Below are 24,285 nucleotides of genomic sequence, written 5' to 3' on the forward strand. Positions count from 1 at the left end.
CTGACGTAGAATAACATCCTTCAGTCAGAATTTTAAAATGGAAAAACGTAAATTACACAATTCCACTCGTGAAATGCTTTATTTATACCAAAAACAACAACAACAAATACTAGTCTTCGTTAACATATATATTTACATGCAAATAATATACATGTAAATATATTTACTGATTTCTTTTTACATTTTGTTGGTTGTTGTGTTAGAAATCGCCACACCATCCTAACACTTTGGGCTGGAAAGTTTAGGTAGGTAGATTCCGGAGCTGTTACATTAGAGCCTTTGATGGTCGCCGTTCATGTCTTTAATCAGAGTTTATAGACTCTGTAAATAAAAACAGTCCCAAACTGATTAATTCTGTGTTGCTAATAATTAGCTTAGCATTAGCATGCCAAAGATAAGAAGCATGCCACAACTGTTAGCGTGCCGACATAGCGCTGAACTCTACTTAAACTGGCAGAGTGTGGTGCTTAAACTGAGCGTATTTATCGTCGATAAGCAAAAACATCCGGTTACGAGGAAGAAAACATTTAATAAGCCACATATCAAAACAGCTGCTGTGAGCCCCACGGAGAGGTATCACTCCGCTCCGTCTGAATGTAGTCCCGTAACAGCAGCGCAAACGGGAGGTTGTTGGCGGAGGGATACGGTTGTGCTAGCAGGAGCAAACGACATCTCCAACGTGTGTGTGAAGACCACACATTATTCATTTTATTCCTAAAGGAAAAGCACACTGTTCACAGGCGGAATTTTAACGGAATATATAATTGTTTTGCACATTAAATGTCCGGATAAGGTAAGTGTCTGGTTGGTATACTTTTTCAATGGATGTCATCCAGAGTTATTGAAGTCTCTGAGTTAGCAGCTCGGCTAGTTAGCATAGTTAGCTCAATGCTAAGCTACAGTGTGGAGAGACTGTAGGGAAAGATAATGGTGTATAGATTTGTTTTTATCACTCAACTTTTAGTAGTTAGAAATCAGTAAGTGACACGTCGTTGATCTTTAGCATGCTAAGCTGCAGCTGTGGTTACTGAATGTGTTTTAATTGAGTTTTGAAACTTGCTCATGAACTAAATGTATTAATGTTTTTTAAGCTCTGTTACTTCTAATAGAGTTTAAGGTCACCTATAACAACTTTGAGCTACTCCCTTTATCAGCTACTAATGAAATCTCTTTGTTGTTGAAAATAAAATATTAATACGAGCTCCTTATTGATGAAGTTGGCACTGCTAACTTTGAGATGGCCACTAGCAGAATGCTCATACAGAGCAGCTGACATATTTATGAATGAAAAAGGTTCAGATCTGTGTAGAGCTGCAACACTAAACTCGTTGAGCTTTGAATTAGGTTTTTAAAATTTGTTTTCGAAGATTTAAGCCAGAAGGAAATAATTTTAGTTTGAGATTTCCTTTTGCGTTCAAAAATAACATTGGTATAATTAGCCACATGCTCTTTGTTAGGAACCCCTGTGAAATGCTTTTATAAAGCTTATTTTGACTGATGTCCTGTTTGAATTGCAGAGTTGATTTATTAGACTGTATTAAAAAGGAGGTCTCTATAGATAATTTCCCTGTTCAGAACAACTGTACCTGGTGAATGTTTTTATAACTCACCTGTTCAAATTGGATTAATGCTTAATATTTGCATTTTTTAGAGGCATGTTTGGCCGATGGGTGCACACTGACGGAGGTGGTTCTAGCTGCTAGCTGGAGCCTCTAGTTTTTGTGCAGGTTTGTCTCACAGGTGTGTCCTTCCAGCAGGCAAGGAGATGACGACAGAGGTGGAGAGGCCAGCAGGAGGCACAGCTGACCAGGAAATGAAATGTAATGAAGAGGAGGAAGAGGTCCTGCAAGAAAAGGATGATGAAGGTTAAAAAAAACCCCAAACAAACAATTCTTTACAATGAAATGAATTCAGCATATGCAGGTTATCCTTCCATTATCTCGATTCACTTAACTAACGGCCGTGTCTAAGAATCTGTATTTATTAATGATGCTCATCAGGGAAGCGCAAAGATTTTAGAGGCTGCTGAAAAACTTTACACCCTCCTACTCTTTCTGCAGAGGTCCGAAGGACCAGCAATGATGACATTTTATTCCATGACGTAAATTAGTCTTTATATATGTAGCGTCTCATGTCCCCTTTAAATGACGAGTAAGTCTCGCACCAATTGTGATGATTAGTCCACTAACGTGGCACCACGGACGCGGCCTTCACCCAAAAGCCAAAAGCTTTGGAATTTAACATCAGTAAGGCCTTCAGATCAAATAGACCAAATACGATTGAGTCTATAGGATTTCAGTAGGAAGCTGTTAGCATTTGGATAAAGTTCAGCACCTGATAAAAGCAAAGTGACCGTAGAGTTTCCTCTTAAATTCAAATTGGCTGATTGTTGTGATCAGACAGTCAGCTGATTAAGTGTGTGTGTCGTGTTCAGGTCTGCAGGAGGACGCTGACCCCCCACCAGTCCATATCATCCCTCTCCCAGTCCAGCCTAATGCAGAGAACAGCTGCGGGCCCCTCACAGACAGCAGCGCAATGGAGGTACTGGTTGATTTTTGATTATAGATCGACTGCTGGTTGTTGATTATAGATCATCTGCAACATTTCAAACATGTGATGTGTTCAGTCTGCAGGTGCTTCTCTAAGCTTCAGGGTCAACGGTCAGCTGGTCCCCCTGCTGCCTGGAGGTCAGTCCCAAACACTTTCAAGTAGAAGTACTTCATTAATATCTTTGTTCATACTAGGGATGGACCGATCCGATATTACGTATCGGTCCGATACTGACCTAAATTACTGGATCGGATATCAGAGAGAAATAAAAGATGTAATCCGATCCATTAAATATCACACAAGCACCTCACAAGACCTGCGACACGGCGTAACTCTGCTCATAACCGCAGCACGTCGGAGCGGTATGCTCACGTGATAGAGCGGCTGTGGCATGCGGGACCTCTCGGCGCTCTGGTTGACCATTGGTAGCCTCATTACCAAACCGGCATTTCATCTCTGAGGAAGTGATCCCAGAGAGAAGAAAGCAAGCGTGTAAGTTCATCTCTGAATGTTTGTAAAGCAAACATACAGCATGCTACTTCAGTCATGAAACTGATCAATGATCAGCTGATCGTCTCTCTTGTTCGTTTTTGGCCCACTTTGCGCCAGAAAGAGGAAACCAGCGGCTGAACAACAGCAGCACGTTTAAGCTTGACTGTTGTTAGAATGTATTTAATATTACTTTCTACACCAGGATCTTTTTCTACAGCTGACGTAACTGTGCAGGGGCGGATCTAGCAAAGTTTAGCCAGGGGGGCCGATAGGGCATTAACAGGGAAAGGGGGGCACAGAGACATACTTTTCTTTCTTATTCTCATTTAAAATGTCGAGCTTTTAATAAATAATTATCTGAATCTGACACCCAAAGTTTTAATCTGATGTAAAATGCAGAGGTGTGGACTCGAGTCACGTGACTTGGACTCGAGTCATTAATTTTATGACTTTAGACTTGACTTGAAAAAATGTTCTAAGACTTGACTTGACTTGGACTTTTACACCAATGACCTGGGACTTGAATTGGACTTGAACCGGTTTACTTGAAGAGACTTGATATTTCACCCCAAATATAAAATTTAACACTCATATTATATAGAAAGTGTGCACCATTAATTAAATTCATTTATTCAAACTACACTCCATACGTATGTCTGCGTGAGCTGTAGCACAGCCAATCAAATTAACCAGATTTTTTTTTAAAAAGAAAAGAAAAAAACCCTCAAAAATGCTGCAAGGAGTTATTTTTTTCAGGTACATAAACTATGAAGTAGTCAACAAAAAACCGAAACGCAATATGCAAAACATGCAAGAAGAGAATCACAGACAGAGATGGAACAACTTCAACTTTGTCCGACAGTTGAAGTTCTGTAAAGAACAGGAGGTGGTGCTTCTCTCTTGCTAAGATGAGATAGCTGACTTCATCTAACTAGCAAATGTTGTCCAGGCTACGTTGGTGATGCAGTTTTTTTTAAATGTGTATGATATTTTTGTCATGCGATTTTAAAGCTGGTCCTACAACCGCATCCAAGAATAACATGCAGCTTATCTCAGAACTGTCGGTGAAAATTATTCTTGGAGCTAGGTTTAATTGAGCTGCATTTTAAAGAGGTGCAATTTCACAATTTGTGTATATTTTCTAACTTCACTATTTTGTCATGTGTTGAGAAAAACACAGATTTAAAAATTACATGGTCTAATATTTACATTTAGCATAACTGCAACATTTTTCTTTCTTTTTTTTTTCTTTTCTTTTTTAAAGACTCGAAAGGACTTGAAATTCAAAATTTCAGACTTGTGACTTTACTCGGACTTTTACACCAGTGACTTGAGACTCGACTCTGACTTGCCTGACATTACTTGAGACTTGCAAAACAATGACTTGGTCCCACCTCTGGTAAAATGTATAGAAGTCCATTACTGTATATAGTAACTGTTAAGTCTAATATACCCTAGTAAGCTATAGTACTTTTTCCTTTGGGAACCATCTGTGCAGTCTGCAGTTCTGTTGAAGAAAGATGTTGAATCTGTTTAATTATTCTTGAAAAATAATTGATTTCTGTGCATTTTTTTTTTTTACATGTGCATTAAATTAAAGTTGATTACGTTGATTAAGCATCATGAGGTGGAGGGCGGGGGTGGTTCCCTATTTTTTTATTTTATTTTATTTGCTGGGAGTTTGCAGCCCTGTTAGTTAGGTTGTTTAATATTTCTGGTAAGTACTCTTTAAAATACCAGAGTAGGGAGGATGGAGCAGGTTTACGTTTATCAGATTGATCAGTTTTGCTGAACTATGAAATATTTTGGGTGCAGTGTGTTTTTACATACAGGTATAACAGAATAGCTTTAGTGTTGTTGTTTAGTTAAACTTGAGTATGAACTTCTACAAAATGCAGCAAGATATTAAAAAACAGTTTTATTGATTAAAAAACACTATATTGGATTCATATCGGTATCGGCAGATATCCAAATTTATGATATCGGTATCGGACATAAAAAAAACTGGTATCGTGCCATCTGTAGTTCATACAATCTGCCCTTGTGAGTCAGTCGCCGCTAAACATTGACCCTGGAGCTCTGTGTTCATGTTTGACCCTTTTGTGCCCTCCACAAAAAAAATGTGCACACACAAAATTGCCATAAAATCAGAATCAGAATACTTTATTGATCCCTGGGGGAAATTTTTTTTCTTTTTTTCCTCATACGACTATTTTCTTTTTTTTCATAAATCACTTAATGACTTGGAGACCTTTTCAAAATGATAAAACATTAAATTATTTTCACTATCTTAATCATTTAAATGCCAATTTAAACATTTGAATTAAGTATTTATTACAATAATTCACAAAAACAATTCTTTTCCTGGATAGCCTGAATATTACTTCATAGTTCATATGTTCTGTTATATTTATCTTTTGTTGTTGAAGTTTGCATAATAACTGTTTCCACTGATGACTCAGATCTTGATTAGAAAATGGTTTCAGACACACAAATCACTCTGGGGCCTCCATGGTGGTCTCACGGCTCCATCGTATAACTTGCAGTAATACAAGTGTCATGCATTGGCCTACAACAGGAAAAAGGTTGAATCCAGGCAAATAGAGTAAAAATGTCAAATATCACGACTATTCTTCAAATGGTTTTATACTGTAGTGGCAGAGAGATTAAACATGTGGTTTCAATGGAAATAAATGTGGCGTTTTTGTCCAAAAGGTGTCGAGAGGCAAAAGATTTTCTCCAAGACTCTAATCAGCAGGGCTGGGCAATCTCAGAACTCGGGGGCCGGTGTCCCTGCAGGTTTTAGATGTGTCCTCGAACCAACACAGCTGATTTAAATGGCTAAATTAGCTCCTCAACATGTCCTGAAGTTCTCCAGAGGCCTGTAATGAACTAATCGTGTGATTCAGGTGTGTTGACCCAGGGTGAGATCTAAAGCCTGCAGGGACACCGGCCCTCAAGGCCTGAGATTGCCCAGCCCTGCTCTAATCACTAGGGCTGGGTATCGTCACTGATTTCTAGAACCGATTCGATTTGAATCTGGGAAGTTTTGACTGAAACAGTCAGAAATGTTTTAATTGTGATCATTCAGTACTAATTCGTCAGGTCTGCGCTTTGTGTTTATATCTTTGTGCTCTCATTTGCTGTTTTAGCTGTTTGGTGGTTGTTGAAACAGTTTTGTGAACTTTAACCTGAGGTTCTGGCAAAATACATTTATATTTAAAAATCGATTCAGGATTTAATGAATCGATATCACTTTAAAGATAAAATCGATGTGAATTGATAAATCAATTATTGAAACCCACCCCCACTAATCACCACCGATGTCCCCCATACTATTTATTATATGGAAAATGACTGTTTTTCTGTGAGTGGTTGCCATAAATAATGAATAATTAAAAGGTCTAAACTGGCATTTCAAGGGTTGAAATCCTAAAAATGGTTTGATTGTTTTGATCAAACGGCTCATGTTGTGTGTGTCATGTGTTTCTGCGTCTATCCTGCAGGGGGCACTGCAAAGCTGAAGTTGCGCGCTCATCCTGAAGGTTCAGCCAGTGGTTTCACCACGGTCCAGATCCCTGTCACGCTGACCCTTCACAGTCCTGCAGGGATCCAGTACATCAGCACCACTGCCTCTCTGAGTGCCTCCCCTGCTCCTGCCCCCACACCCATCATCACAGGTAATCCCTCCGCCAGCAGATGTGGAGCAGTTCAGGTGTTCCTCAGGCTAACGCAGACTCTCTGTGCTCCAGGCGTGATCTGTGGTGAAGCAGCTCAGAAGGTTCTGATCGACCACAACGTGAACTTCAACCCTCCGACCGGGTTAAAGAATCAACATTCTGCTGCGGCATCACCATTCACCTCATCGCAGGCCACGCCCCCCCCAGCACCTGGCAGGACCAAAAAGCGTCCGAGCAGCAGATCTGCAGCACCGCACACACTGCTGCACAAAGGTTTGACAACTCGTCTGTGTGCTCAAGTCTGCAGAGATGATAGAGAGCAAGCCAAATACATCCTGTCGTACTTCAGTATGTAGGCGGTTTGAACTCATCGCCATGACTCTAAGCGAGACGAGACCATACAGAGTTAGAACATTTAAATTTCAGCCCCAGTTTGAATTCAGTGATCATAAAAGCTGTATCATCTGGGTAAAACTGCTCGTTTACCCCTATTTTTACTACAGATGCTTGTAAATCAAGTGAAGTCATTCTGTGTACGTACAGTAAGTAAAATCTCAGTGTTCAGCTTAATCCAACACGACCAAAGAGTTAACTAGTACTAGATGTCAGGGTTCACTTCCTTTATTCATCATACAGTGTTCCTAGTTTGTCCTTGTTTTTGATCTTCTTTGGTTTGGTTTTTATGTTGTTAGCGGTTGTTCTTACAGAAAGGAAGCCCGTAAGAGTTTAACTCATAATAATAATAATAATAATAATAATAATGGAGTGGATTTATATAGCGCTTTTCAAGGCACCCAAAGCGCTTTACAATGCCACTATTCAGTCACTCTCGCATTCACACACTGGTGGAGGCAAGCTACGGTTGTAGCCACAGCTGCCCTGGGGCAGACTGACAGAAGCGAGGCTGCCATATCGTGCCATCAGCCCCTCTGGCCAACACCAGTAGGCGGCAGGGTAAAGTGTCTTGCCCAAGGACACAACGACCAGGGCAGAAAGCCCGGGGATCGAAACGGCGACCTTCCGGTTACAGATACGCTTCCCAACCCCCTGAGCCACGGTCGCCCCATGTAAAGGATCAGAACAAAAACTGTGAACAGGACTGTCTCTGGACGTAAGGAGCGCTGTTGTTCCAGTTATCCTTCCTGTTTGAACCATATTAATACATTTGAGGTTTACACTTGACTGTCAGTCCTCGAGGAGATCAGATGGACAGATGGAGAAAACGTGTTTCTAGAGATGTTGATGGATTCTCTCACAGCTGCTAGGTACGAAGTAACCAGGCGGTTGTCATGGCTACAGTTGCTGATAGAGCTTTTCTTTGGGTCTGCAGTCATTACACCCGTTTACCAGAGTTACCTGTGAATGAAGACTGCTTGAGCTCACACAGTCATCTGTACACAGAAAGGCTGAGCCAGTGCTTCCTTCTACTGCTGGCCTGTATTTCAGAAAGAGCTCATTTAAATGTATTGAAAGACTGATGCTTGATTAAGAAATGTACCTTCAGCTGGTCCAGTTTCCTACACAAAACAAACAAAACGTTGATCAATCATATTAGAAGTAGAATTAAAATCAGTGAATGGTAGTTTTTTCCTGTTATGGAACTGGATGAATGTTTTCAAAGCTCTGATGCAGCGCGTGTGATTACAGTGTCAGGCTGGACGGATTTCTCCTGCAGATGTTCTCTGGCCCCAAAACTGTGTGTCGTCTAAACCTTGAAAATAACAAATTGCTGTTTATCAAGCATCCATGTTTTTCACATTATAGTATGTCAGAGATTTACAGTTAACAAACGGTCGGGTGAATAAACAACACTGAGACACTTGATACTGATAACGTGCGGCACGGGTGAATCTCAGACAGAGAGACACAACGTACTGCAGCATTCGTTTATTTTTATAGGTTACATCGTCAATAAGCAAATATAATCACATTTCCTGTTACGCAGGTCCTGATGCTGTCTGTGTGTGTGTGTGTGTGTGTGTGTGTCACAAAGTATGTGTGTTGCAAGTCAATTTCTAAGAATAATATAATGCAAGTCAACTTCTGCGGATATGTATTTCTGTACTAGTCTCTTGCGGTAAATGTCAGTGTCACAGGGTCAGCTTCCTGTTTCTACAGAAAACTGTGTCTGGTGAAATATGTGTAACATAACATTTGAAGCATAATCGAATAAAACAATAAAAACTCCCTAACATAGTAAAAGAAAGTTCTTAACTTTAAAGTTAGGTCCTGATCACATACCTCTGAAGATTACGGTACCTCCGTCTCTCAGTCCTGTGATCTGATTGGTCAGTTGTCAGGCTGTCAGTAGACCTTTACCTGCACCGTTAGGTTACCATGGTGATTTAGTCAGCTTCATTATTGATAAAAAGCTGACACAAACCCAAAGATGACCCCTAACCCTGTGATAAGACTTCGTGATTCAGACTCGGATGAAGATGTGGACGTAGGTGAAGACACAGGTGTGAGGGAACACGGATGCTGAGGAATGAGGTTAGGACTCAGGTGAGGTGGGGGCTTCAGCTCTGAGTGCTGTTATCGTGGACTCAGGGCTGTGGTTAGGGTTCAGGTGAGGTGGACTGTGTTGTAAAGGATTCAGGTGCAGGTCTGCTAGGTTGGAATTCTGCTAAGGTGTAGACTTGGATATGTACTCAGCTGTCGTGTCCCCCCCTCAGGTGAGTTGGGTCCCGTGCGCCCCCCCGACTGCCTCGTCTGCACATCGCAGTACAAATTGATCACAGAGCTGCGAGGATTCATGTGTGTAAGTCCTGCACAGCCGCCTCTTTACACCTCTACCTGTGTCATCACACAGCCTGATTAAAACCCTCTTCCCCATCTTCAGATGTGCAGCCCAGCCATCATGCAGAGTTTGAGGAACCTGAAGAGGAAGAAGAAAAGCAAACACCACAGGGGGAGCAGGGACAAAATCAGAACCCTGAAACCCAGCAGAGACTCTCAAACCAACAGTAGGGTGTCCAAAACCAGACCAGGACCCTCTGCTGTGAGTTCACACTGCTGATCAATGAGGATCTACTCCAAGAGAGTCACCCGATGAACCTTTGTCATGTGATGTGACGTCATTCTCCTTCCTGTGTGTCTCCTTAGTCTAAAGGTGTTTCTCCTTCTCAGAGGGCTCACTGGTCATCTGGTGATCTCCTGACCAGCCAGGTTAGCGCCTCCGCCTCCCTTCCGTCCCTCTGCGACCCTTCTGAGCCAGATCTGTTTGGATCCCTGCCCAGCTCGCCTCACGGCAAACTCGTGATCCTTGTGGAGGATTTTTATTATGGCTCCGCCCCCGGACAACACCCTAAGAAATGCAACCTGATGGGCGCAAAGTACAGCGAGCCATACCGCTGCATCCACTGCCCCAAGACGCTCGGCAACAACATCGAGTGAGCCTCTGGAGATTGTCTTAAACCTGCCTTCTATTAAATGAGCAGCAGGATGTGCCTCCTGTGCTTATACAAAAAGAGAATGGGCCATTCTCATGAATTCATGCTCTCCTATTGAATATAGCCTGACATGATCTCAAGTCATTAGATGTTTGGTTTGTGTCTTCAGTTGTGACTCTTTGTATATGTTGCAGGTTGATGAGTCACATGCAGCAGCATGTGTCCATGATATTTCAGTGGGACTCTGCGTTCTCGTGTCCACACTGTTCCCGTCACTTCCTGTCTGCTGGGAAGCTGCAGAGTCACGTGGAGGCCGTCCACAATCAGTGCGAGTCCAAAGGTCTGTGACAGCATAACCGGTTACCCTTTGGTTGGTTAGCGGTTACAGGATGGCCTGCTGATCCCGAGTGCTTCCCACTGTAAAAAGGATGCTTCAGGTTTGTGTGTCTGTCATGCAGTGATGGATTTGTTTCTCGTTTGCCTTGGCAGCCACGTGTAAGATCTGCGAGCTGGCATTTGAAAGTGAACCTGCTTTCCTGTGGCACATGAAGACCACCCACAAACCGGGAGAGATGCCCTACATCTGCCAGGTTCGACTCCGAGCACCAGAAAGCTGCCCTCACCTTCGTCAGTGCTCGTTGTGGCCCGAGAGTTTACGTGCCCCGCTTTCTGTCTGCAGGAGTGTGGCTTCAGGTCGTCCTTCTACTCAGATGTGTGGTTCCACTTTGAGGAGTGTCACACCAGCACCAGAAACTTTATGTGTCAATACTGCCTCAGAGTGTTGCGCCGCAACACCTGCTACCAGCAGCACTTTATCCGCCACCAGGTAGGTAACTGCTGCAGGTAATACAGCTAAAGGGTTTAACTTAGAAGAACCGCGAGAGTTGAAGTGAAGGTTAAAATGTGTTACGCAGTTAAATCAAAGGAAATCTAAAGCACAGAGAGGTTTTCTGGAACTACCATTGTTAAGATGTGTGTGTCCTACTGCACTAGTGTCCAGTGGGGGTGGGGCATGGCTACGCAGAGGCGGGAAAGGGGCAGTAGAAGTTTGGAATGTCAGGTTTTCTGTGGTTGTACGAAAGAAGGCGACCATTAAAGTAGGGGTGGGCGGTATAAACGCTATACGGTAGAAACGGTATAAATTTGGCCAGCGGTCGAGATTTTGACTATACCGCTCTAAGCTGCGCCCGTTTTGGTCAAAAGCATTGCAGCAGCTAAAAACATCATCTGCAAAATATTCCAGGCGACAGTCACAGCAAAGAGATGAAGCACTTTTGGAATATGAGGAAAGCCAAAAACTGCGCTTCCTCCACTTCTGTACCATTGATTCAGTAAAGTTGAATTCTCTCACAGCTGCTCTGTTCCCATGTTGTTGCAGTATATTAATGACTAACCTCGTATTGTGGATGGATTATCTCAGTTGAAGTTTGGCCCGTGTATAGCATCCTGCTATGCGATTGCATTTGTCCCTGACCATCAGGAACCCTCACATTAACTTTTATTGAGTGGAAAAGTGTTAGCGTTCATCCTCCAGCTTCACTGTGTTTATGTTATGCTAACATAGCTGTGTCGCTAGCGATCACGTAGCACAACATTATATACCAGCTAGCCCAACTTCAGTAACCCTACAAACGTCACTGCTGTTTAGTTTCCTGTCTTCATTTATGTTGGAAGTGATAGCAGAGCTGTACGTTTGAATGTTTCAGAAATCTCTGTCAGAACATGCTTTAACATGTTTAGGTGGAAGCTAGCGAGCTAACTTCCTGTTAACTTCTAACTCCATTAAATTTAATAATGGATGCCTGAATGTTAAACTTAATTGTTACACCTGGTAAAGCAGCAACACTCATCATTTTATTAAAGATGAAAGACTTTAGACAGTTTTTAACTCTCAGTGATGCTGCAGTGTTCGTTTGACTTTGGGACCTGAAATGGACGGAGTTTAGGACCCAGATTACTCCGTGAGGCTCCTGACTACGGCAGCCATAATGCTCCAACAATCCATCAAGCGGTGCGGCTTCGTAGCTTCGTATTTCTGTGCGCCGTGTACATAAAATCAGTTCGAGGTCAGTAAGCACAACCAGAATTCATACATAAGGCACACTGTCGATTTTTGAGAAAATTAAAGGATTTCAAGTGCGCCTTATAGTGTGGAAAATACAATATACAGAAGAAAAGAATATATCGTTACCGCACATGCTTCAAATTATACCGTGATATGGATTTTAGGCCATATCGCCCAGCCCTACATTAAAGTTGGAGTTACTATGCCAGTTGTGTGATTATGGGACTAACACCATGATGACGTGGGTCCTTGGGTAGAGAGATTTCCAAAGGGTTGGTCTAGACTCTGAAACTCCACGTTCCAGGGTTTTTAGCCTGGAGATGTAGAGAGGAAGGAGACCAGTGAGTGAGTTAGGAGGAACACCATCGCTGTCCTTGTAGTTGATATATCCCCGTTTCTCCTGGAATATCCAAATGTTCTTCCAGACCACATAAGACCACATAGGATATAATCCCTCCAGTAGGTTCTAGGATCTCGTCCTGCAGATAAACCTCTGTAACCTTGTCTGGCTTCACAGATATGCGAGCAGGGAGCCAGGAGTCCAATTCCCTCAATGTAACGTCCCTCTTATGTGAGCACACACAGAGCCTGAAACAGGAAGCCCGGCTTAACAGAGAAAGCTGACATCCACTGGTGCGATGCCCGTTATCCCTGACTGGGGTTTTAGGTTAATGCAAAGAAAGCCTGGCTTTGTTGAACTGGACAGATACCAGCTTTTGTTTTTGGAGCTAAAGTCTGAGGTACTGAGGGTTTGGAGAGGACCGAAGAGGAACGGGCTTGTTGTAAAGCAATGTATCATCTGCGCTGAGGTGGAGTTTAATTCTGTGTGTTGGTGCATGTTTGCAGAAGAAGCGCGAGTTTGGCTGCGATAAATGTCGTCTCCACTTCCTGTACATAAAAGAGCTGGTTGAGCACAGAGTTCTGTATCACAGGACGCACATCAGACCACCTCAGCTCAGCGGACTCAAACCTGGAACCAAGGTAGGAACCAATATCCTTAGATAATTACAGATAATTAATAAACACAATTAAACCCCTGAAAGATAATTAAACTCCTGCTGGAGAAGCCTCACCTTTACTGAGTATCTCTCTGTCTGCAGGTGACGGTCAGGGCGTATTCTGTAGTTGGGGAATCTGAAGGTGAAGGACCTAAGACAACTGTTGCTTCATGCAAGGTGAGCAGCATGGAAACGCTCATTGCCTGAGCTTTCAGATCCAGATCATCTGCTCTCCCATCCAAGACCATTTTTTAGTTCGTTCCTGTTTAGAGACAGAAAATCAACCAAAAGGTGGTTGGTTTGTTTAGAAACAGCTGACACGTTAACACAGACGCACTGTATGGTAAGTGCAAAGATGTTAGAATAAATCATTTGTTGCAGAAAGTGGAGAAAGCTGGAAATTAGCCACTTGTTAGCCCCAGAACCTCATCTCTGCTCTTCGTGGTTCTATTCGCTTCGAGTGACGGCCTCCAGCTCGCACTGCGGCAGGAAAGAGATTCAGCGCCTCCAATTAGGGCTGAGCGATATATTGAATATACTCGATGTATCAGGAGTTTTTCCATGTACAATGGTTGAAATGGCTTCATGGTAACAATAGAGTATAAATTGCCATGGTAACATTTGGATGTCTGCATGTTTGTTTGCTCCCCACACGCTGTGACTGCATCATTAATTCCCCCTCCCAACCAGCTGAAGTCATCCACTGCAAAGTCTTTTAAATGTCTGTGTGCACACCAAAGAGCACGTTACATGAACCAGCTGTGACTATTATGTGTCTGTGCGAGTTATCGCAGATCGTCCCGTGCGTGGGGCTGGACGGCGCTACCGCGTTAACGAGCTAACCGCGTTAACGAGCTAACCGCGTTAACGAGCTAACCGCGTTAACGAGCTAAGGCATGGATGCCGGCCAGCCCCACGCACGGGACGATCTGCGATAACTCGCTAATGGAGATTTGCCGCATTAATGCAGTTACGGCGCTAACGTCATTTTAACGAGATCAGCGCTGACAGCACTAATTTTTATATGTTCACGAAAGAGCACCTTTTAAATTTCAATGGTTTTATTTTGTGTCATGAATTCTTGCTGGATGTCCTTTTTGATCCTTTGTTAAAGGTGTTGACCACAGACGTTCTGTGGCAGAATCCTCTGTGCGCACCTGATGGTTAAAGAGCAGTTAAAATAAAAATAATATAATAAATAAATAAAATAAAATGTGTCACATCAGATATTTTAGATTCAAAGCAGAAAAAAACATTAAATGGTCGATTTGAATGAGTTAAGCAGTGAAATTTTAGACACTATATGATTGAAAATAACATTTGTCTTTGGAGGTTATTTAAACATATCGTAATGTAGCCAAAAAATATTGTGATATTAAATATCCCCTCATATCGCCCAGCCCTACCTCGAAGTCTGGGCGCCTCCTGGCTGAGGTGTTTTGCACGTCCTACCGGGGGAGGCCCCGGGGCAGACCCAGGACACCCTGGAGAGATTAAATCTCTCGGCTGGCCTTGGCGTTCCCCTGGACGAGCTGGGGGTCTGGGCTTCTCTGAGCGTCTGTGCTTAGGCTGCTGCAGAGGAAGGAAGGAAATCCTCCATGTTTTCAATGGATTCTTTTTCTCCTCTGCCTTCATTTAGCTTTCTACTGATTGTAGTTTTACCCAAAAATGCAGAAGCATATGGAGATGGGTGTATGTGTGAATAAAGTTTTTTCCCTCCTCATGTTCTTCACGTTTTCTTTTTCTGCTCCAGGTGGTGGATGTTGCTCTTCCTACGTCTTCGCAGGAAGTTCCTCAGAGGAAACCAGTGGAAACGCTGGGATTGCTGCTGCTCAGCCTGAACCCGGACAGGTATCAGAGCTGGGGTTCCCCGGGTCCTGTGGGATGTGTGGGGAAACTTCAAAAAACAAGCATTTCTGCTGTTTAATACCTAAAATATTCTACTCGCATATGAGTTGTAAGAAGCACTTGTTTAGATAAAGATGTTGCAGAAACCCCAACAGAATTGTAGAAGAAAACTTTTTCATTAGCCACAAGTACCTGCTCGGGTCGGCTTGACTCTGTTTAAGGGTTTTCATTAGAGAGTCGCACCTTGTACCAGGTACTGCTCAGCTGAGGGTCCAAGCAATCTAAGGCAAGCCAAAATGTGACATCAAGAGACTGTGTGCCACCGATTGGCTGGTCAGTGGCGTCACTCGTTGAGTCACGAGAGCGTATCTTTCACGTGGCAGTCGAGGAAATGGTTGGATAAAAAAACACTGTGGTCCACTCAGACTGACAGAAAGCCGTACACGAATCACCGCATTTACGTGGAAGTGCTCCACTGTTGTGACGTTAAAGTCACATACCAATGACGTCACAGGACTCCCGGCTGCAGTGCTCTAACAACCCCCCATGCACAGTATGTGGGTGTCAACTGTAGTGAAAACGTACCAACACCCAGTCGAGCAGAGTAGATTCTACATGTTATATCTCTGGCTCAGACTGTGCTGACAGCTTCGCCCAGCAGGGCGGCGCCACTGCACAAAACCTTTGTTGTTCAGCCTCTCTCTCACTCCCTCACTTCCTCTCAGGCTGTCTCGGCCGCTTCAGCGCTGCCTCGAGTGTCTGAACTCAGTTCCTGACCTCAGGACGCACTACCCTTCTCTGGTCCATTGCTCGCTCTGCAGGTTCATCACCTGCTGCTCCACCTCCTACGCCAACCACATGATCAAGTATGCGCCTCTGATTGGTCATCTCACAGTCTCTTTTGTTTGTTTGTTTTCCTGAACTGTGCGACTGTTTTTGTTTTTAGTAACCATGCGACCTGCAAGAAGGTGCCGCCGTACCAAACCATCTTCCAGTCTGACCCCAAGTAACCAGACCAGCAGAATCAGATCAGTGTGATCAATTATCTACAGGTGAACAGGAATACCTGAATACCTGACCTGCTCTCGTGTGTGTTTATAGGCTGCCAGACATGTTGATGTGTGTGACATGCAAACTCTTAACCTGCAGAGGAGACCTGATGGCCAATCATCTGACAGAGAAGCCAAAGCACACCTGCATCACGTTAGCGCACACAGGTAATGTACACAGGTGAAGCGCACACTCTCAAGGTATAGTGCATGAAAAGGAAAAGGTTTTCATGTTGTGGGAGGTAAATGCATGGGTCAAAAAAACACTGCTGCCTGATTCCGATGATTATTTTGAAATGATTTAAAGTATTCTGTCAGGAACTGGTTCCATGTCCTGCACAGCTGTTCGTGATGTGACCACAAGGGGGCACCACAGCAAAATAACTCACCCTGATTGTGAGAGGGTCAGAGTGAATCAGCTCTATCAGGGATGGAGCTAAATAAAGGGCAGAACTCCATTTGAATTCAGTGGACTACGTTAATGTGAACCTGGAGTTTTAATCACGATTATCCACTCCATTTACTTTCTTACACTTACTCCACTCAGGGTTGTGTCTGGAGCCTATCACAGCTGTCACATGCCTGGAAACCTCCCCAGTCTGTTACACACCTCATGAAGCTAACTTAAGTTTTCCCTGATAGATGATAAAGATGGAATCTTCCAGATTTGACACTCTTTTCCTCTTTCAGAGAGTGGGATGACTTATGAGAATGAAACTGTATCAGAGCCGAGAGAGAGTGGACCCGACACACAATCACAGTCTGACAGGTAGCGTGTGTGTGTGTGTATATATGAAAACATGTTGCTACAAAAGATGTTTACATTAAAATATGGCAAATTAACATCAGAAAAACCAACCACACACACTCTTTATCAAATGAATAAATTACCCCCTCGCCCCTGTGGGCGGTCCATCCTTCAAGCTCGGGTCCTCTACCAGAGGCCTGGGAGCTTGAGGGTCCTGCAGTATCTTAGCTGTTCCCAGGACTGCGCTCTTCTGGACAGAGATCTCCGATGTTGTTCCCGGGATCTGCTGGAGCCACTCGCCTAGCTTGGGAGTCACCGCACCTAGTGCTCCGATTACCACGGGGACCACCATTACCTTCACCCTCCACATCCTCTCGAGCTCTTCTCTGAGCCCTTGGTATTTCTCCAGCTTCTCGTGTTCCTTCTTTCTGATGTTGCTGTCATTTGGAACCGCTACATCGATCACTACGGCTGTCTTCTTCTGTTTGTCTACCACCACTATGTCCAGTTGGTTAGCCACCACCATTTTGTCCGTCTGTATCTGGAAGTCCCACAGGATCTTAGCTCGGTTGTGCTCAGAGCTTGTTCCTGTGCTGCCAGTATTAGTGCCTCTGTGCTTTCAGTCTTTCAGTGCAGCCACTGGTAGGATTTCTGGATGTCCATCCGACTACACTTCTCCAGTCCGAACGACATTCCAATGTCATTGCTGTATAGCCTGGTAGTGTGGATCAGTGAATCGATGTCTCGTTCACTCTTGGCATACAGCTTGATGTCATCCATGTACAGGAGGCGGCTGACAACTGCTCCGTTCCGTAGTCGGTATCCGTAGCCAGTCTTGTTAATGATCTCACTGAGGGGGTTCAGGCCTATGCAGAACAGCAGTGGGGACAGAGCATCTCCTTGGTAGATCCCGCACTTGATGGTGACTTGTGCTATGGGCTTGGAGTTGGCCTCTAGTGTTGTACGCCACATCCCCATTGAGTTCCTGATGAAGGCTCTTAGGGTCCCATTGATCTTGTACAATTCTAGGCATTCCAGTATCCAGCTGTGGGGCATTGAGTCATAGGCCTTCTTGTAATCAATCCAGGCAGTGCACAGGTTGGTCAGTCTGGTCTTGCAGTCTCGGCTGATTGTTCTGTCTACCAGTAGCTGGTGTTTTGCGCCTCTGGTATTCTTGCCAATTCCTTTCTGTGTCCCGCTCATGTATTGACCCATGTGCCTGTTCATCTTAGCCGATATGATGCCTGACAGGAGCTTCCATGTAGTACTGAGGCAGGTTATTGGTCGGTAGTTGGAGGGGACCGGTCCCTTCTTGGGGTCCTTGGGGATCAGGACCGTCCGGCCTTCAGTTAGCCATTACGGGTGTCTCTCGTTAACTAGCAGCTGGTTCATTTGTGCTGCCAGACGCTCGTGGAGTGCAGTCAGCTTCTTCAGCCAGTAGGCGTGAACCATGTCGGGCCCTGGTGCTGTCCAACTCTTCATACTGGAGACCCTTTCTTGGATATCTGCCACTGTGATGGTTACTGGACCCTGTTCAGGGAGGTCGCTGTGGTCTGCCCTCAGATCCTCTAGCCACTGAGCATTGCCGTTATGGGTTGCATCCTTCTCCCATATGCTCTTCCAGTATTGCTCCATCTCCAGCCTTGGTGGTGCTGTTCTCATATTGTTCCCCTGCCACTGATAGTACACCTTGGCTGGTTCTGTGGAGAACCGCTTATTCTCCTGCCTTCTATCTCTCTGGTGCACCTCCTTTAAGCAGCTGGCCAAGGCTGTGAGTCTTTGCTTGGCAGTTTCCAAGGCCTCAGGTATGGACAGCTTGCTGTACTTCTTAGGCACCTCTGATAGTCAGCTAATCTCCCTCCATCGTCTCTCTCACACTCACTCTCACACACACACACACGATCAAAAGTTTTAGAACACCCTGATTTGTTATTTATTGTAATTCAAGTCAAGTGAATAGTTTGAAATGGTACAAAAATAAGTGGTGAACTGCCAGAGGTTAAAAAAACCAAACTGAAAGATGATGTGCATTTCAGAATTATACAAAAAGGCCTTTGTCAAGGATCAACATAGATTAACAGTTTAAAGCTGTTCTGCAGCAATGGAGGTGCTACTGACTCCTACAGCTGTACCGTACTGCAGAAAGTAGTGTGATGCTACAGAAATGGCAAGACAAAAGCAATAAACAATGGAAGAGAGACAGACCATCACTTATAAATGTAGGTCTGTGCTACAGAGAGACTGCGAAGGAAGTCACATTGTCAGTGAGCACAGTTTCCTTCACCATCAAAGGCTCAGAAACTGGGGCAAACTGGGTAATAGTGGCCGTAGTGAGCAAGTCTCAGTTTCTACTGTGAAGACTTCGAGGTGCAGGTTTGACAGGACGAGCTGCAGCAAGAAAGCCAGACGTCAGAATAAGACGAGGCTTGTCTGGGCCATGAAACACCACCGTTGGGCTACTGAAGACTGGAAGAAGCTTTTATGGACTAATGAATCAAATGTGAAATCTTGGGTTCATCACCCAGGATCCGTGTACGCCGTGGAGTAGGTGAAAGGACGGGTCCACAGTGTGTGGCATCAGCTGTCAAACATGGAGGAGGGAGTGTGATAGTCTGGGGATGTTTGCTGGATCTGACAAAGGTGGCCACTTTGATGAGTCAAAGGTCTATTTAGGTCTTTGGTCTATAAACGGATTCTGTGATTTCTGTTTTGACTCAAATTGCTTATTTGCACTATTGATTTCAGAGTGCAATGAGACAAGTATATCTGCAAAACGATATTCAATTATTTTTGTTATTTAAAGGTTTTCATTGTTTTCCCTCATGTTTGTTTTTTAAATATTAACCCTGCAGCACGACATGTTCTGGCAGTGAGGGCGGAGCCTTCATCCCCATCCATCTCCTCCCCTCCAGCTCTACCCAGCTGTCAGTCAGACCCCTTCTTTCCTCCTCCTCCTTCTCCTCCCAACCCGCGATGACCATCAAGTTCCTGGGGCCCCGCTCAGTCCCTGGTCAGGTGAGAGCGACTGTGTGATTCAATCCATCCAGTTCAGTTTTATATTCAGTTTAATTTTATCACCAAATCACAACAAGCTCCTTAAATCACTTGAGATTGAAAGAGAAAGCCCCGACACTGCATTAATGCACTGATCCGTCCACTCTCTTGCTCTTCATCATCGATTGTGGACAGCTGGGATTTCGTGCAGATTCTGACCACCAGTTTGTTATGATGTTTGGGGGATTTTGATGTTCTCACAGCATAACTGGTTGGTTGCCAGCTCTCATTGCATGTGCTATCTATGGATGTTGTGGAAGATCACATGTATAACTTTACCAATGTGCACAAAGGGGGGGTTATGATGTCTTAGCATGTAGGTGGTGGGACATATGACCCGGAGGACGTCAGGACAAGGACTCGCTGTGGGAGAGAGCCATACTCTGATGATGATGATGAAGGTGGTGTTCTTACTTCTCAGGCTCCGGTCCCTCTGTTGCTCTCCCAGCTTTCCATCGTGCTCTCTTCTCTGTGCCACGGCGTCACAGTGGCAGCTCATCATAACTGCACGTCTCCCACCACGATCCGTTCATGGATCCGACAGCAGCAGCGCAGCCTGAGACACCGGCTGTGGAGCTGGAAGACGGAGGAGATGGCGGAGTGGGTGCTGGAGCGGTGGGAGCAGCAGCAGATTGTGACTGAGGAGTTGCTGCTCTTGGCAGCGAGGGCAGCTCTGGGAGGGGATGGCCGGCCGGAGGACTGGTACAGCTGGACCGTGGACTTCATGCTGAGACACGACCTTGGACCGCAGACCACCAACAGAAATGTGTCGAGTAGCTTCAACGACAAAAGCCGCCGCTTCATCGACATGCTCCGCTCACAGGTATCAGGCCCGACAGTTTATTGATTGAAATGCACCAACCAAACTTTGATTAGTCGTTGGCGTTTATCGTTCTGGTTCTCGGACTGTGCAGAGTCGGTCTCCTCACTCTCTGGGCTGCATGGACGAGCTCCCCGTCTTCATCGATTTAGACAAGTTCTCCAGCCAGAGCCCAGCTTCCTTCCAGCTGTACGGTTTGCCTGAAGACAGGCCCGTGTTTGACGTCATCATCTCTGCTCTGTCTGATGGCGGCTTCCTCCCCCCCCTGCTGTTCTTTACGGGAGCTGCACCTGATATTCCTGAAGGGTTTCCTGAGAATGTGGTGCTGGAGGCTCGAGCAGAGGGATTCACGGATCAGGACCGCCTGCGCATCTGGATTGAAAAGGTCTGACACTAGTTTGTTGTGCAAGCAGGAGCATTGGGTCACCAGAAACTGTTGCAGATGATGTGATTTCCTGCTTTTCTGCCTGCAGGTGTGGCACCCCTGTGTGGCCTCGCAGCGTAACAGCAGTTGTCTCTTGATAGCGGATGTCCATCGAGGCCACCAGACAGATGCGTTCAGGCGTGCTCTGTCATCGGTCTGCACAGACGTCATCTTCATCCCGTCAGGGTGCAGCTCCCGTCTGCAGCCGCTCGACGTCTGTGTGACACGGGTGCTTAGGGACTTCCTGCAGGTAAGCTCACCTGTGCGACTCTGGCCCCGTGTCCGCCCCTCTGATGTGTCGTTGACGTGTTTGTGGTCTCGACAGACCCAGTGGATTCAGCTGGTGTCCACTGGGGGTTTGGATGGTCTGGGTCTGGATCAGCTGGCTCTGACTCTGGCCTGTTGGCTCAGTGAATTTTCTTCCACGCTCAACTCGGAGAAGCACGTCATGCACAGGTGGGAATGCCTGGATTGAGGTATAGCTGGAGGGTATTTGACATCAGCTGTATGTCATGTGACTGTGTGATGGCAGTATTGCTTTTTCTTCTGCAGGTCTTTCACCTCAGTGTGTAGCCTTCAGCAGATGGACGATCAGGTGGAGATGGCAAAGATGATCACAGCTTTAACCACGGTGCTGATTCAGCCTCCGGAAACGGGAGGACCAGAGCCGGGACCAGGATCAGAGCCAGTGGAACTGTCCAAGGTAAAGGAGGAGGACAGACGGGTGGAGGAGGAGGTGGAGTGTTCTGTCAGACTGTAGTACGTCACATTTGACCAGGATACGTTTCGTGGTTTCCATGACGAACACTACAAACACACCTTTTGCCCACACTTTGATAAGAGAGAAGCTGATCAGTATTACTGATCCTTGGCTGTACAACGGCAGGAAAAACCTCACAGTCTCATCATGTAAACGAGAGGTTGTCATGAGTAAAATCTAGTACTGACGACTTTTCTAAAAACATTTTTGTTCTGTTACTTTTGCATTGAAAAGAATGATTGGGATGTTTTTGTATTGAAATAAAGAAATGCTGCTGAAGGACTGTTTAATGCTTTTATTGATCAGTAACAAAGGAGAAAACTGAAGTTGCTGCTTCTCTGGTTGGAGCAGACACGACTGCATTGTTCAGGATATTGTTGGCAGGAAGTTGTTTTCCTTTGTCTTCAGCTGTTTGAAAACAAACTTCAGTCCTATGTCCACACAGAGGTCGTGACCCAGCGCCGTGTGACACAGAACAGGAAGTCTGTTCACATCTCTGCTAATATGACATCATCCTGATTGATTTAATGTGAAATCAGCTCGAGAGGATCCAGACCAAACTCCACTCACATACTTGTCAATTTAATGTGACGCTGACCAAAATCTGTCCTGATGTAGAAACGGTACAAAGAAGCAGCACGCTGACCTCAGCAGCTGCATTAATGTCCCCGTTGTCACAATCAAATATAGAAACCATGGGAACACTACCACTTTCCCAGCATGCCCTGGAGCAAGGCAGCGACCCCCACCCCCCCAAGGGCAGTCTTGAGCTGCATCATAGGAAGGATTTGAGGATTATTTGGCCTCCACTGTCCTGTTTAAATATAGGTTTGCATTTACAAATCGACTCTGCATTCATGTTTTCCCAGTTGGGACCATTTTTCTGGTTATTCCACGACCACGCAGCAGCAACACTCTAAAACAAGAACAGACTTTCACCCTTACAAATAATGCACAGCTGTTTAATCGTCCCTCACGGACTCCAGCACAGCTCATTTGTAAACCAGGTACAGTGGAAGGATTTAGTCAGACACCAATTGTGAAAAGATGAGCGGCCTGTAACTTTCATCATAGCTATACCTCAACTATGAGAGACACGATGAGGAAAAACAAACCCAGAAAATCACATTGTCTTTTTTTTGTTTTGTTTTTAAACCATTTATTTACAAATTATGGTGGAAAATAAGTATTCGGTCGCCTACAAACAAGCAAAATTTTTACTCTCACAGACCTGTAACATCTGTAAGAGGCTCCTCTGTCCTCCACTCGTTACCTGTGTTAATGGCACCTGTTTGAACTCGTTATCAGTATAAAGACACCTGTCCACAACCTCAAACAGTCAGACTCCAAAGTCCACTGTGGCCAAGACCAAAGAGCTGTCAAAGGACACCAGAAACAAAATTGTAGACCTGCACCAGGCTGGGAAGACTGCATCTGCAGTTTGGTGTGAAGAAATCAACTGTGGAAGCAATTTTTAGAAAACAGAAGATATACAAGACAACCAATAATCTCCCTCGATCTGGGGCTCCACGCAAGATCTCACCCTGTGGGGTCAAAATGATCACAAGAACCACACGTGAGGACCTCGTGAACGACCCGCAGAGAGCTGGGACCAAAGAAACAAAGGCCACCGTCAGTAACTCACTCAAATCCTGCAGCGCCAGACGTGTCCCCCTGCTCACGCCAGTACATCTCCAAGCCCGTCTGAAGTTTGTTACAGAGCATTTGTCATATGGTCAGATGAAACCAAAATAGAACTGTTTGTTAAAAACTACTTGTTGTGTGCTGAGTTGCATCCAAAGAACAGCATACCTACTGTGAAGCACGGGGGTGGAAACATCATGCTTCATGCTGTTTTTCTGCACAGGGCCAGGGCCACTGATCCGTGTAAAGGAAAGAATGAATGAGACCATGTATCGTGACATTTTGAATGAAAACCTTCCATCAGTGAGGGCACTGAAGGTGAATCGTGGCTGGGTCTTTCAGCATGACAATGATACCGAGCACACCACCCAGGTAGCGAAGGAGTGGCTTTGTAAGAAGCATTTGGAGGTCCTGGAGTGGCCGAGCCACTCTACAGATCTCAGCCTCATAGAAAATCTTTGGAGGAGTTGAAAGTTGCTGCCGAGCGAGAGCCCCAGAACAACACAGCTCTAGAGGAGATGTGCATGGAGGAATGGGCCTAAGTACCAGCAACAGTGTGAAAACCTTGTGAAGACTCACAGAAAACGTTTGACCTCTGTCATTGCCAACAAAGGGTATAAAACAAAGTACTGAGATGAACTTTTGTTATTGACAAAATACTTATTTTCCTCCATAATTTGGAAATAAATTCTTTAAAAGTCAGACTGTGATTTTCTGGATTTGTTTTTCTCATCATAGTTGAGGTATAGCTATGATGAAAA

At 44.8% G+C, this 24,285-nt stretch overlaps 1 protein-coding gene across 3 annotated transcripts; it reads left to right on the plus strand.

The window, feature by feature from the left end:
- Positions 1 to 125: 125 nt before the first annotated feature.
- pogza (pogo transposable element derived with ZNF domain a) lies at positions 126 to 22,156 on the plus strand. Of its 3 annotated transcripts, none has more exons than XM_082521570.1 (25): positions 126 to 793; positions 1,758 to 1,865; positions 2,435 to 2,541; positions 2,627 to 2,687; positions 6,549 to 6,722; positions 6,795 to 6,995; positions 9,398 to 9,483; positions 9,565 to 9,723; positions 9,852 to 10,114; positions 10,309 to 10,454; positions 10,604 to 10,704; positions 10,794 to 10,940; positions 13,026 to 13,160; positions 13,280 to 13,354; positions 14,931 to 15,028; positions 15,751 to 15,891; positions 15,972 to 16,031; positions 16,127 to 16,242; positions 16,765 to 16,843; positions 19,675 to 19,837; positions 20,298 to 20,699; positions 20,791 to 21,081; positions 21,170 to 21,370; positions 21,446 to 21,576; positions 21,673 to 22,156. In XM_082521570.1, exons 2-25 carry the CDS (start codon positions 1,766 to 1,768, stop codon positions 21,878 to 21,880), a joined length of 3,645 nt encoding a protein of 1,214 aa, XP_082377696.1. In that variant the 5' UTR covers positions 126 to 793; positions 1,758 to 1,765; the 3' UTR covers positions 21,881 to 22,156. The 3 variants fall into 3 exon arrangements, with proteins under 3 accessions (XP_082377696.1, XP_082377695.1, XP_082377694.1); XM_082521569.1 differs by having other exon boundaries at positions 130 to 793; positions 1,755 to 1,865; positions 9,828 to 10,114; XM_082521568.1 differs by having other exon boundaries at positions 131 to 793; positions 9,828 to 10,114.
- The last annotated feature ends 2,129 nt before the right edge of the window (positions 22,157 to 24,285 follow it).

Source organism: Aulonocara stuartgranti (assembly GCF_965226115.1).
Source record: "Aulonocara stuartgranti genome assembly, chromosome: 22".
Classification (NCBI taxonomy): Eukaryota; Metazoa; Chordata; class Actinopteri; order Cichliformes; family Cichlidae; genus Aulonocara; species Aulonocara stuartgranti.

Coding starts and splice junctions, on each gene's coding strand:
- pogza (XM_082521569.1), top strand. CDS start 1,766: ATGACGACAGAGGTGGAGAGGCCAGCAGGAGGCACAGCTGACCAGGAA. Junction 10,115..10,308: donor ACGCTCGGCAACAACATCGA/GTGAGCCTCTGG, acceptor TATATGTTGCAG/GTTGATGAGTCACATGCAGC. Junction 10,455..10,603: donor CAATCAGTGCGAGTCCAAAG/GTCTGTGACAGC, acceptor TTGCCTTGGCAG/CCACGTGTAAGATCTGCGAG.